The sequence below is a fragment of the Thunnus maccoyii genome, chromosome 14, assembly GCF_910596095.1.
Source record: "Thunnus maccoyii chromosome 14, fThuMac1.1, whole genome shotgun sequence".
NCBI classification, from domain to species: Eukaryota; Metazoa; Chordata; class Actinopteri; order Scombriformes; family Scombridae; genus Thunnus; species Thunnus maccoyii.
This window is the reverse complement of record NC_056546.1, coordinates 17,519,045-17,532,549: the sequence shown is the minus strand read 5'-3', so window position 1 is coordinate 17,532,549 and position 13,505 is coordinate 17,519,045. Positions and strand designations below refer to the sequence as shown.

General features: G+C 42.3%; 1 protein-coding gene across 1 annotated transcript; it reads left to right on the top strand.

The window, feature by feature from the left end:
- Window positions 1-448: 448 nt before the first annotated feature.
- Window positions 449-13,131, top strand: arhgap22 (Rho GTPase activating protein 22). The gene is made up of 10 exons (XM_042434459.1): window positions 449-516; window positions 7,093-7,289; window positions 8,143-8,230; window positions 9,861-9,989; window positions 10,210-10,420; window positions 10,514-10,646; window positions 10,730-10,803; window positions 11,206-11,327; window positions 11,424-12,429; window positions 12,516-13,131. The coding sequence occupies exons 1-10, from the start codon at window positions 465-467 to the stop codon at window positions 12,733-12,735; spliced, it is 2,232 nt and encodes a 743-aa protein (XP_042290393.1). The 5' UTR covers window positions 449-464; the 3' UTR covers window positions 12,736-13,131.
- Window positions 13,132-13,505: the final 374 nt, after the last annotated feature.

Below are 13,505 nucleotides of genomic sequence, written 5' to 3'. Positions count from 1 at the left end.
AAGGCAGCACACTTCCTGAGCGAGAGACAGACGAGGATAGCAAGAGAGAGGACCGCACAGCTGTTTTATTTAGTTTTCAAAGCAGGACCTATCACAGCAGCTTGCCAGGGACTGTGTGTAACAGAGAGAGTCTGGCTTCAGACTGAGTCGTCTCGTCTGCCCATCCAACATGACATGGCAAGTAATACTTGCATGACCATCTTTATTTCCTTCCTTCTATCAGACACATTCACTTCAGCATTCCTCAAGCACACATCATTGTTGGTTAATGATGGTAACTATAGTAGCCCTTTCTCTTAGGGTATGTGAATGTCATTTGATTGTTTCTCTGCGATTACCAATTAAGTATAGGGCTGAGATTTCAGTAGTGCCATTGTGCAGACTGGGAAAGTGTCTGTGTGTGTGTTGCGGCTCCAGAAATGGCCCCAGTGGAGAAGAAAACATTTGGAAAAGGGTTCACTAGCATGAAACCATCCAAGATTCCGCTGACCGGTGACACACTAAAGAATTTTGCAGGTAAAGCACCTTTTTTTTTAACTTTGTTTTGCTATTATGATCATGATACCAAGCAAGATGATAAGTCTTTTTCTTTTGCCTGTGATCAGTGTAGCTGGATGTTTGTGCAAATTAATCTCCCATTTTAAGACATTTAAATGTCTCCGGGTGCTCTGTATTTCCTTTTGGAGATCATTTAATGGAGTATGCTTTTCATAAGGTCTTCATAAAGTAAAACACTACATTGCCAAACTTATGTCATCACCCATGAACTGCAACTCCTTTATAAAGCATTCACAAAGGCAGTGTGTAGTGTTAACCATCTGTTATTGATTGATTATTGTGTGTGTGCTGAGAGGGTTATATTTTCTTATGAGAAAGCTCAGTCAGTTCACTCCTCTAGCAGTTTCTCTATACTGCGTTTTAGTCTCCTCAGGCCACTTGAGCTGCAGCATTTATCTGCTTTATCACATCCACTAAAATCCTGCCGGGCAGAATAGGAACAAGAACATCACACTCTTGAGTGCTGTGGTTTTCACCAATACAGAGTGAGTGACTGAGTAGTATGTGGCAATTCCCCTCAGACAGTAAATCTTTGACTGAATGAGTCAGGATACTAAGTGTGAGTGCTGTACAGTTGGGTTTTGTCAGTTTTAAGCAAATGTCCATTCAAATTTATCAGCCTCTCTCATGGTTTATCATTCACTACATCTGCAACAGTTTATAGGTACAGACAATGCAATGACATTGCTGCTCAACATGAAAGATTTAGTGGTGAAATGGTGTCAGTTAAATCAAATGTATTGATTTGAGGTTGTACTTCAGGTACAGATGAGACCATAATCAAATCTCCGTGAGCACACAATGGGAGGGAATGTGAAGACTGTGGAGCCAATGTTAAGAAATGGGTGACAAGACAGAGGACAAGCAACCAGACATATTTATAGACAGTGAGAAATTGATACTGAAAGTGTGCAGCAGAAGGCAGAGAGACAGAGAGCAAAGGAGAGAGGGAGAGAGAGAGAGAGAGTGGGCAGGGCTCTAGGTATGTGAGAACAACAGCACGCCAGGCTAGTGGGACAGAAAGGGGGTAGTGAAAGAAAAGGAAGGAGGGGAGGATGAGGAAAGTGTGGTGTTAAGTGCTTGTAAGTGTGTGTGTGTGGGTGTGGGTGTTTGTGGGTGTGTGGGTGTGTGTGAGAGAGAAATCAGACAGAGACAGTGTCCAAGTGCAAGACAGTGAGCCAGGGGAGCGAGATGCTCGAAGAGGATGAGGAGTAACAGGGCGAGGCAGCCGCGAGAGTGTGTGTGTGTATGTGTGCAAGGAATAGTGTGTGAACAGAGGGATGCAGTCATGTCTCTGTGAGAGGGAGCAGCACAGCAACGGTAACCATGCTGAGCCCCAAGATAAAACAGGCACGCCGGGGTAAGCACAGTCCCTCCTCCCCTTTCTCCATCCCTCCTCTACGCTCCATCCTCTCTTCTCTCTTTTCCCTGCTCTCTTGTTTCTGACTGTCCCCTCTGCAGTCCATCTCTTTCTTTCACTCGCTGTCTCTGCAGAGCTCCATCTGTCCTGCCGCCTTTGTAATAATGTACCATCAATATTGTTGTCAGTGCTTTCATTGATAATGACAGGAAAAAGGTGTAACAGCGCCATACTAGAGCCGAATCTGCATCCCGGTGACTATTGTTACAAGCAATGAACTGAGTTTTCTTGCATGATCTGAAGTGTTGAAGCTTTATCTGCTGTGCTCCAGTGCTCATTGAGAGTTAACAGACTCTACTACTGGATGATGTAATCCCTCATGTCTTGATTATACCCTCCTCATTCCTAGAAGATTTTATCTTGATGGGGACACTGTGGGTTGTAGTAAACATGGCTGCTAGAAGAATAATTCTCCCAAAAATGGTCTCCTTCCTGACATGTTCACACCTGAACACACGACTACACCTCTGTTTGTTCGGGGTTTAGTCCAATAATTCAGGCTATTTGGTTGGTTTTTAGTTGGCATGGTTTAGAGCAGGTGACAGCCTAGATCAGAGATGGTGAGGGGAATGCCGGGCTTTCTACTCCTGTACATCACAACAGCTGACTGTCAAACATAGTTCCTCTAAGGCGGGGTAAAACCCACTTGTGACCACGGGAGTTGGGACATATACATGCCTCTCACATGACTGTGTGAAGATGAATATGGACCCTGTAAATCACACCAACAACTCCTAGCACTGAGGCATTATCATAATGCAGAGTATAAATACTTGCTGTGCTCTTCGTGGCAGGTGGTTGCTAGACAACCAGCGCACGCTGTTTCAGGTGGCTCGGGGAGAGGGACGTACAGAGGATGTTAGAGGGTCAGTGGTCCAAATAGATAGAAGGCATAATTGCTTCAGTAATAATGGTCAATAAAAAGATGTTGATATAGATACACTGTTCATTTTTCATATCTATACCTGCTATGCCTTCCTGTCACAGTAGAGGGTGGGGGTCTGTCCGTAGGCTGTCATTGGTGAATATCTAGTAGAATGAAATGTTATTACATTAGAAGCCTACAATCAAAATTATGCAGTTACTGTTTAAAGGGGACCTATTATTTTCAGTCATATATATAATGTTACAATGTCAGATGTTCATATTAAACATGGCCAAAGTGTCAAATAATGAGGTAAACGTATGTAGAAGTGATCCCTGAGAGTGAGAAGAACCAGCTTCAGACTGTTCTGAATGCTCAGTTTCCAATATTTTTTTCTACTTTCAGCCTGAGCTGACATCGGCTTGTGATGGATTTTTTTACATGGTCATCTGCTCCATGCACAGCGTACAAGTTCACTGCTCTGCTCCGCTAATATTATGGCATTTTTCCATTGTTTTGGGGGTAGTCACACCAAATCATGACTTGAGTCAAGCTGGCATACTATGAGTGTTTTTCCATTACACAACAGGGCAAACTAAAATAGGTAGTTTACCTGTGGGAGGTGTGCTGGTCATCTGCAGCTCTTCATCAAACATCATCATCACTGTGGCTGTATCTGCTTGTTCTATTCCTCCCTGCATTATTTCTAACTGATCCATTGTACAAATAGCTCCAAATATATCAATATGTTGTTGTGTCGACCGGCTTTTAGCAAAGCATCGCTAATCGGTGAGGAACACATCTCATTTCCTATAAATTCTTTACAATAAAAGTCTCTCGTTATTTAGTCATTTAAAAGCTTTTAATATAAAACAGTAAAACAGGAAATGTTGGGTTTGCATCAGCAGTAACATAACATTATTCTGATACGTGTTGCCCCTTGGCAGGCTTCTGGAAAGCTGACCAATCAGAACAGAACTCATGGATGTAATACAAGAGCTGGATACTGGACTGAAAATGTCACCTATTCAGTCCAATAAGAACTGCTCGCCTGGCGCATATGCTAGCCCTGACTGCGAGTTCCCGCTCGGCCCTTAGACTTTACATCATGGTGACGTCACAGATTTTTGCTTTTCTCGTCTCAAGGAAAGTTTTACAAATATAACCATGGATGGACCTCCATGGATCAAAAATTCATAATGGACAGAGTCATAATTGACCTTGTTTGGATTTCAAGGTCTCCTGTCAACAGTTTTACAGGCGTCTCTTTTACAATGGTGTTCTATGGGGAAAATGCTTTTTGGGCCGCAGGGGGATTTTTCACTGCAATACAACAAGTGGCCACTGGGAAAAATTGGCTGCAAGGCTAAGTGGTGGCGCCCTATCCAGCTCTTATTGTTTAGTTATGTATCTTTATGACAATAGAAATAAATAAGTTTGCCAATTTCACATATCGCCGTAATTCAAATCAACTGCTAGCATGGATTGTTAGCACAATGTCATGATGATTCAGTCTATAGCAGTGCTCTCCGCTGCAGCAGGGAACCAGGAGGGAGGGTAGAGGGCATTGCCAGGGAGCACTTATTTCCCTACCTGATAATTTGACTCAGATCAATGTATCTGTTTGGCAGGGCAGGCTGTGCACAAACAAGAATTTATTTATTTATTTTTTAAAAAGCACCCCAGAAAAAGGGTTCTTTCTCTCTAGGAGGCCAAGCCCCCAGAGAGAAAGGTCTGTCAATGCACATGCCTGCTTTGGGAGTTGTGACAATCCAACTAAAAGAATTGGACTAGTCAGGGTTTCAGAGGAGAATGTCCCCAAATTGCTGTTTCAGAGGCCTCCCTTACAGGAATAACAGTTTTTGAGATCTCCTAACAGCACCTTCGAGAACCCATATTCCTCTGTGTAAGTGTGTGTGTATTTTGGGGCAGGACTGGTGTATCATTCCTCCCCTGGCAAGTCGTTATCTTATTCTAGACTAGCCATAAAAGTAAGACCATAAAAGATGACGTTAAGGAGAAGTGCTTCTTTCTCCTTCAAGAGCACAGTTGGAGAGAGCGGTAGTCACTTCACTTTGCTCGCCACATTTGTGCGCTTGCCATCTCTCATTTACTGTAATGGTATTCTCCTTTGATTAGATTTCCAGCTCAGCTCTCCTCTGACCCTTTTATGCAACATCATTCAGGGCAAATTCAGACAGCACCACAGAGCTGGATCTGCTCTCAGAAGCTTGGATATCAGACCTGAATCCTAAAGCAGATAAGTAGTGTAGAGTCTTATGGGAAAATGTTATTGGCTAAAACTCAATAAAACGCAATCAGATGTGGTTGAGACATTGCTCCATTATCTATTGGCAGTATACTGATATTTAAATTAATACTGAATTGGATTTAGTCAACAAGATATGATCCATTTTAGGTACTATAGTTGCAGAATTACTGTGAATGCCTAAATATTAATGCTATTTTGTAATTGGCTAAATATTTCATTGATTAGACCCTGTTTTGCTGCTGTAACCTTTAAATTATAAATCATTACAAAATATTATTATGCACTCATTGGCCAATAATACATTAGGTTTATGAAAATGATATTGATTAATATCTAACAATCTCATAAATTGGGATAATCTAATAAATGCAATCATTCTAATATTAGATGGCCAACAAAACAAGATTGAAAATTTGATTATTAAGTTAAGTTATTATCAGTGACGGAATGTAAAGAAATACAATTAGTCAAGTACTGTACATAAGTATGAATTCAAAGAACTTGCACTTTTCTTCAGAGTAACCATTTCCTTTTGTCTCAAAGCTATAGTAACCACTACATACTAGATTCTTTACTGATTAAGGTTTTATATACGAAGCATATGATCAGCTTATAAAATATGATGCACTGTTATAGACTAAACTACCCAACACTGATCTTCCTGAAGAGAGATTGAAGATGAAATCCGTGTCATGTTTTATTTCTCATTATATGATGATTTAAGGGCTACACTTTTTTAATAAAATCATCAAATTTGGTCTTGATTTTTCTGGATGTTTTAGGAAGGAAAACTAACTAACCAACTAACAATCTATATGAAGTTAAAATTACTTCCACTATCAGCCAACTACATCAGTCAAATGCTATGTATACATTAATGCATCAGTAATAATAATTGGTTTAGCACTTTTAGTATTTTTAGTATTTTTACTTTTGATACTTTAAGGACATTTTGTTGATAATATTGCTAATAATGGTTTGTTACTTTTACTTGACATGAGGCAATGCACTTTTAATAACATTATTTCATGATAAGATAATGATTTGATCCTTGTACTCTAATACATCTTTGCTGACAGTAGAGCAACCCAGTTCCTCTCTTAGATTTCCTGCCTCTTTTTTAAAGATGCACAAGATTCAACCGTGTCTTCTGTATTTTTAGATCCCGCTCTGCCTGCCTCGGCTGTCGGCATACAGTTTTGTTAATGACTGCTTCATGTGGTCTCCCTTCTCAGCAATCATGACTCTGCAAATGAAGGACATCCAGAAAGGGGAGAAATGAAATGACAAGTTCAGACAGAGAGCTGATAAGCGAGAGTGAGAGAGGAAATAGGAGTGAGAGATTTCAGCCCAGGCCCTTACAGATACCTTCCCTGCTGTCCTCAGCAGAAAGCAAGATGCAATTAACAGGAAAAAAGACGCCATTGATTTCTCTTTCCTCTCCCTCTGCCTTCTGTTTATCTCTAACCACCCCCCCAACTCCCCAGGGATTACTCTACTGTCGCTGTTTTTGCTCTACACCTTTGACATACAGTACAGATGTTAATATGCAATCCATGCTTGTATACAGTCTGTAGCAGTTAAAGCGCAACCTGATCCAAAGCAGAACTCCTCTTCCTGCACAGCAATGAAATGGGAAATAACATATGCCTCAATTATAATCAGAAACACATAACGAAACATACTGGAATAGATACAGGCTGCAAAATGGAGGCCATGCCTTGCCTTGAGAGTAAATCTGAATGCATAGTCAAGCCTGTGGACTTAGCTGTACCCAAGGGAGACTTCTGTAAATGATGATTGTGGATCATCTTGGGGTGAATTCTGAGAATCACAGGAAAACAACAAAGAGAGGAAATCCCAAAATAATACGAATCTGCTTTCTTTATGCAACTCTCTATTTCTTTATCGCTCTCTGCCTCACTCTCGCTGTAATGCTTTTAATCCTTCCTTTCCTCTTTGTGTGTGTCCATCCAGCACGGTCCAAGAGCATGGTGCTTGGCGAGTTGTCCCGGGTCTCCAGGCCCTGCTCTCCTTTGGATCAGGAGAAAGCTCTGAAGGCAGGCTGGCTGAAGAGACAACGGAGCATCATGAAAAACTGGCAGCTGCGTTGGTTTGTGCTGCGGACTGAAGCGCTGTATTTCTACAAGGACCAGGATGAGACTAAGGCACAGGTAACACCAGAACAAAAGCAATGGTTTGCCACGATTACACATATAGAAAACAGTTATTTGATGTTACCTGCTGGCCCAGGAGACTGCACTGCTGTATGTTTGGTTTAACTCTGGTTTGAAGCCTGATACATATTAAAGCTTCATGAATACATCTCATTAGTATTTTACGTCAGGGACAGTCTATTCATTGTGTTTTTCTCCAATTCTGAAAATAGCTTATTGATTCTTTTAAATCAGGAGACAAAATGTAATTTTTTCATTTAGTCAAATTAAGCACTCTTGCATGATTTTAAAACTGCATGCTCTCATATTTATTATATTTTTGGTCTTTTTGGTGTCAAACTATAGCTGTATATACAGTACAGTATATGATATTCATTCATCTTCCACACAAAATTCACCTTCCATTAAGACGACTCCACACTGCCCATTAAAGCTGTTGTTATTGCCCTGACACACTTGCTGTCTGACTGATAATGTGGTAACTAGCTGCCCTGTGGTTCTGTTGTAAGCACTTAGTGAGTGACCTTTGACCCTCTCAATGTTGGAGGGATCAGAAATGCGAGTACGTCAGGAAGCAGCAGTGGGCTAAAATAAAGTTGAGTTGTTTCCCTGAGTCATCCCTCCCTCCATCATTATTACCTCCCTCTGTTGGACGGATGCCCAGAGTCCAGTGTACTCAGAACTCTATGATGTTTAACATGCACTACACGTCCAGGTCCGGAAACATTAATTGATTTCTTGTTTGGCCCTTGAATACTACTGATATGTGTTTCCCCCCTGCCTGCTTGCCTGCCTGTCAGTCTATCAGTGCGTCTGTCCATCTCACACCTTCCTCCCCTTTCTCCTCCAGGGTTGTATTCCTCTCCAGGGTAGTCAGGTCAATGAGTTGCCTGCCAATCAGGACGAGCCTGGTCGCCACCTTTTTGAAATTGTTCCAGGTGGGTTGGCATGATGACAACTCTAGTGTGTAAGAAAGTGAGTAAGTATGCCTTGTTCAGGTGATGCTGCGCCATCTGTTTAATGTAGGTGCCAAACAGGAAAAACACTCAGCTCACTTGTGATTTTTACTTGAAATTTTAGTTTCACTAAACCCTGAGGTATGATAAAGCACATCTAATATAATTTCCCACATAAACTTTAACATTTATAGTATTCACTAACCTGATGCCAGGTTTGCAGTAAGTTACAGAAATATCTCTTTATGATGATTGAAATGTCAATCATACTGTACACACAGCACTTCATATCCTCTGTGTAAACCTTGTTGACCCAGAGTCAAAGTAAAAAAAAAAAGGAAAAACAGAATTAACCCAATAGCTACATATGACTCAAAGGCTGAAATACATGAACAAAATATGCAGAACAGCAGAAAGGATGTGACTGTCTGAGAGTTCAACAACGACTTTATTCATTCATATTCGACAGCATGGGGTTGGCGTGATTACGGTCAGTGGACAGTATGTACAGTACTGCATAGATCAGAGGGCCTGCGTGGATGAGAGAAAGAAAGAAAGAAAGAAAGAAAGAAAGAAAGAAAGAAAGAAAGGACGTCTTTTAAAGGGCTGCCACTGTTCAGTTGGAGCCACTATTTTTCACTGTTCGCACAGGTCCAACATGGGCCACTGCTGCAGCAAATTCACCAACACCCTGAGTAAGTAGAGTACATTTTTTGATTATTAAAGAGAGGGATGTATTGTGCAAACACTAACACTCATGCGGAGAAGAGTTTATTGTGTCCGTCTTGTGGAGTATTGCACATATCTCCCTCTCTGGCTCTGTGACACATACATACATCACATTTTTGTGTTGTGGGATAAAACATGCAAAAACACCAGCGGGTTTTTTTTATTATGTGAGATGGTTTCTAAAGTCACTGTAGAGAAAGTTTGTTAAAATAACACAGTGAAAAGAGCCAGTGGAAAAGGCCCTGGGCAGAAAGAGAAAGGAGACCGAATGAGGCATGGTGCAGTGCTAGTGTCCACAGGGAACACCACTCTTTCTAGGTCATTTCTCTCACATACAACACACTATGCACCACAGCACAGGACTTTGTAATGAATGCAGGTACTGATATTTAGCCTACATGGCAAGGCATATGTAGTACAACCCCTACCATGTCTTTTGGATTGCTTTTAAAAGGTTTACAACATTTTACATAGCTTTAATACTTTTAGTTCCATCTGAAATTGAGTAGTGCTTGCACCTCTTCAAAAGCAAGAAATTGCAAAATCACATAAAGGGAGAACATTTCACTTAGCGTAAATCAAAGCTAAACTAAAATAAACTAAAATGTCACACTAAAATGTCAAACCGGGTGGTATCAAGCTGTGTGCACCCAGAGGAAGGAGAGGCAGAGCTGCATGGCTGCCTCTTTGTACTTTACAGGGGTGCTGGAGCTAATAAGGTTATCGAAAACAGTTTACAGATGATGGTGGTTGCTGTTATAGCAAAGTGTGGTATCTGTTCTGTGTGTGATTCTTCATATTTGAAGCACAGTATTTTTGAAATGTATTTGTCATTTTGTCCTGTTGATCCAGATCGAGTAATGTAATGTGGTTGTGTGTTCAGGGGGAACGGGAGAAAAGGATCGAACAGGTATAAGCCACGAATCTTTCCTGCTGATGGCCAACTCTCAGAGTGACATGGAGGAATGGGTCAGAGCCATACGCAGAGCTATATGGGCCCCACTTGGAGGAGGTGTGATTCTTAAAAGCCTGCATTAAATAAATAAATTATGTAGCCAAACACAGAAACTTATGCAAGTATGACAATTTGTACAAAACAGTCAAGTTTTAAGGTTAATGAGGTTTCATATACTTCAAAAGAGGGGACTAAACCCCTTGACGGTCTCTGGGTGCACATAGAAAAAGAAATGTATGACCTGATTGGTGTTCATTGTTGTATTGTGTGTCTACAGGTGTGTTTGGGCAGCACTTAGAGGAGACAATGCTATATGAGGGCCAATGTGGCCCCCAGCGACTAGTCCCTGTGTTGGTTGAACAGTGTGCATGTTTCATACATGAACATGGGCTCCAGGAAGAGGGTCTCTTCAGGGCACCCGGACAGACCAACCATGTGCGAGAACTGCAGGATGCATTTGACCGTGGCGAGAAGCCAGTATTTGACAGGTGAAGTAGCTGGAGGGAGTGTTTTATCTATAGGAGCCTGCCAAACTATAATCCATGTAGTGTTCTGTAATGTGGACTCTCTGTCTCTTACAGTACCACAGATGTCCACACAGTGGCGTCACTGCTGAAGCTGTACATACGGGAGCTACCTGAGCCTGTAATCCCTTTCTCCAAATACACACAATTTCTCTCTTGTGCTCAGATACTTACCAAGGATAAAGAAATGGTAATTAAATGTTTGCCTTTCACTTCACTGGTCTATTTCCAAACTCTTGCCTTGGCAATTAACATGTCTTTTCCTTGTTCAAGGGTATCATAGAGCTAGGCAAGCAGGTGACATCCCTTCCTCAGGTCAACTACAACCTCCTTAAATACATCTGCAAGTAAGTAAGCACTGTATTGTTCCCCACTGTATATATGCGTAGTTGTGAAGCTCACTAATGTGACTGATGGGTTTTATTGTTTCTGCTATTTCCTATTCACTGTTTGACGATTGAGGATTTGTCACCCTGTCATACCAGAGAAATAACATTCATTACACCCACATACTCGTCATCAGGGGAAGTGGCATCACACTGATTGACGGTGCATAATTGCATGTCTCCTCTGCCTTCAGCATTTACATTAATAGCCGAGCCCACACACCAGCCAGAATAGTGACTCAGTCCCCCTCTTATGAGGCTGAATTTTACTGACTGAAGACCTATTTTGAAGCGGTGCATTCAACACTGAAGATTGTAAAAAAAAAAAAAAAGTCCCACATGGGTTGTTTCCTGTCTGAGCAGGTTTCTGGATGAAGTTCAGTCCCACTCTAATGAGAATAAGATGAGTGTTCAGAACCTGGCCACTGTGTTCGGACCCAATATCCTTCGGCCCCGAGTGGAGGATCCAGTTACCATGATGGAGGGTTGGTGATAATGTCAACATGTGACAAAATTAATACATATTGATTTAAAGGCCACAAAATGTTTCTGGCAAGTTTATACTTTTTTATTGTATATAGGAAGTTCACAGGTGCAGCACCTGATGACTGTGCTGATCAGTGAACACTCCCGACTCTACCAGCGTGAAGAACCTGAAGCTGAGACCAAGATCCACCCACAGCAACAGCAGAGTCTTATCCAACGCTCCAAAGTGGAATGGCTCTCACAAGATGACACTGACCCACCAACCTCCTCAGGCACCATCTCGAAAACTCCTAAAGAGAAATCCCAACCTTCTACCCCTTCTGCAGACAATAACCCAACTGCACCGAGCCCCATTACAACATCTGAGAAGGGTGAAGATGGTCAGATTGAAGGGAAAACCAAGGGTAAGACAGAAGAGAAGGTGGATGGGAAAGCAGATAGCAAAAGTGAGGGAAAAGGTGGAGGTGAAGTAGCTGTTAGCCCCAGTAAACAGTCCAAAGCTCTTCCTTCCTGGAGGTGTTCCTTCAAGGGCAGTGCAGCTTCCGGGGGGCCAAGGGGAAAAATAGTGGGGTCAGCAGGGGATGTGTCAGCAGCTGGTGGGAGCAATTGGCTGATGAATGGCCTGTCGTCCCTGCGAGCCCACAGGCGCACGACCTCGTCCGGTGAAAGACTAAAAGACTCTCTGAAGGATTCAACCCTCTCCCTTAAAGAGACCACTCTTTCACTTAAGGACTCGCAGAGAGACTCTGATGAGGACTCCTCTCGAACATCCCTCTCTCACAGAGCCCTTCACCAATCCCACAGACTGTCTGCCTATGACAACGTTGCACCCTCCAGTCTAAGCTTGCCTGCTGACTCCTCCATCTGGACCTCCTTTGAGATCTCATTGACCGACCCAGAGAAAAGTGATAAGGCAGTGAAATCAGGGCAGGGTCAAGAGAGACCCACAGAGGTGAGGGACAGTCCGACTGCTCTGGATTACAACACAAGCGGCACTGACGATGATCTCACTGGAACAAATGAGGGTCTAACAAACCTGGTGACCGAGCTCAAGCAAGAACTGAAGAAACAGAGGACGAGCTATGAGACCTGTATTCACAAGTAAGAATAACTTGCGATTTCCTGTCAGATTACCAACCAAAATCAGCATGATGTGTAAGTTATAACCTCTTTCCCTCTTCTTTAAGGTTGGAGGACTCCTGTTGTAAATACCAATCCCAGGTAAACCAACTTGAGGAGGAGCTGGACCAAGAGAAGAAGAAGTTCCAGATGCTGGAGATCCGACTCAGGAACTCGGAGAGGGCACACCAAGATGCAGAGAACCGCAACATCCTCCTCCAGAAGGAGATGGAGGAGTTCTTCAAAACCCTGGGAGATCTGACTACAGGTACACCACGGACCAACTAGACCAGACCAACCTGCCTTCACCTGGTCCATCAGAGGAAGAGGAGGAACTTCGATTACTGGGAGGACCAGCCAGCCCCAAAGCTTTGAAGACCAAATACCTCGAGTGCAGTACTACTTGCCATTGTGTCCTCTTTAGTACGGCCGTCATGTGCCTACATTGACCAGTGCCGGTGCCAAACAAGAACTCCTCTGGACCAAGCACCTCTCATCTTACCATTCCACAAAATATTCCTAACTATTCTAGGCCATAGATCATGTAGATAATTATTTATTGAGTGAATCCCTCTGTAAGAGACCATGAAAAGCCTTATTAATGATATGAAGTATAGTAAAGTCTTCCCATACACACCCTGTTCATTTCCTCGTAGAACTCATAGTATTGCAAGAAATGTCAACTTAACAATAAAAAAAAAAAAAACAAAGTGAGACATTAAAATTCAACTCTTTTATTTGCTGGAGTTGAAGGTAGACAGTTTCCATTTCTGATGTATATAGTTGGTCTGTTAGTGAGGCAATTTCAGATCCAAATTCACACAACTGGCCTTACCAAAACACAGGTTAACTCTTTGCCATCAGTGTTTGGCTAACCCATCAGAAGACTGCAGCGTCACTCCAGTAGTGCTGAATGGCTTTCCTTTCTTTCCTCTAAATATACCTGCACTAAAACCAGATTTGCTCAGAGAAAACTCATGCGTAGCCTACTCTATCTTTTCTATTTTGAGGAGATGGGAGGAGAGGAAAACCACAAAAAGAGAGGATGCCACAACAGT

Bases quoted from the DNA above. Each gene is read 5' to 3' on its own strand.
- arhgap22 (XM_042434459.1), top strand. From the start codon at position 465: ATGAAACCATCCAAGATTCCGCTGACCGGTGACACACTAAAGAATTTT. The intron at 9,990-10,209 runs GTGTGATTCTTA...GTGTGTCTACAG, and splicing joins ATGGGCCCCACTTGGAGGAG to GTGTGTTTGGGCAGCACTTA. The intron at 10,421-10,513 runs GTGAAGTAGCTG...TGTCTCTTACAG, and splicing joins GAGAAGCCAGTATTTGACAG to TACCACAGATGTCCACACAG.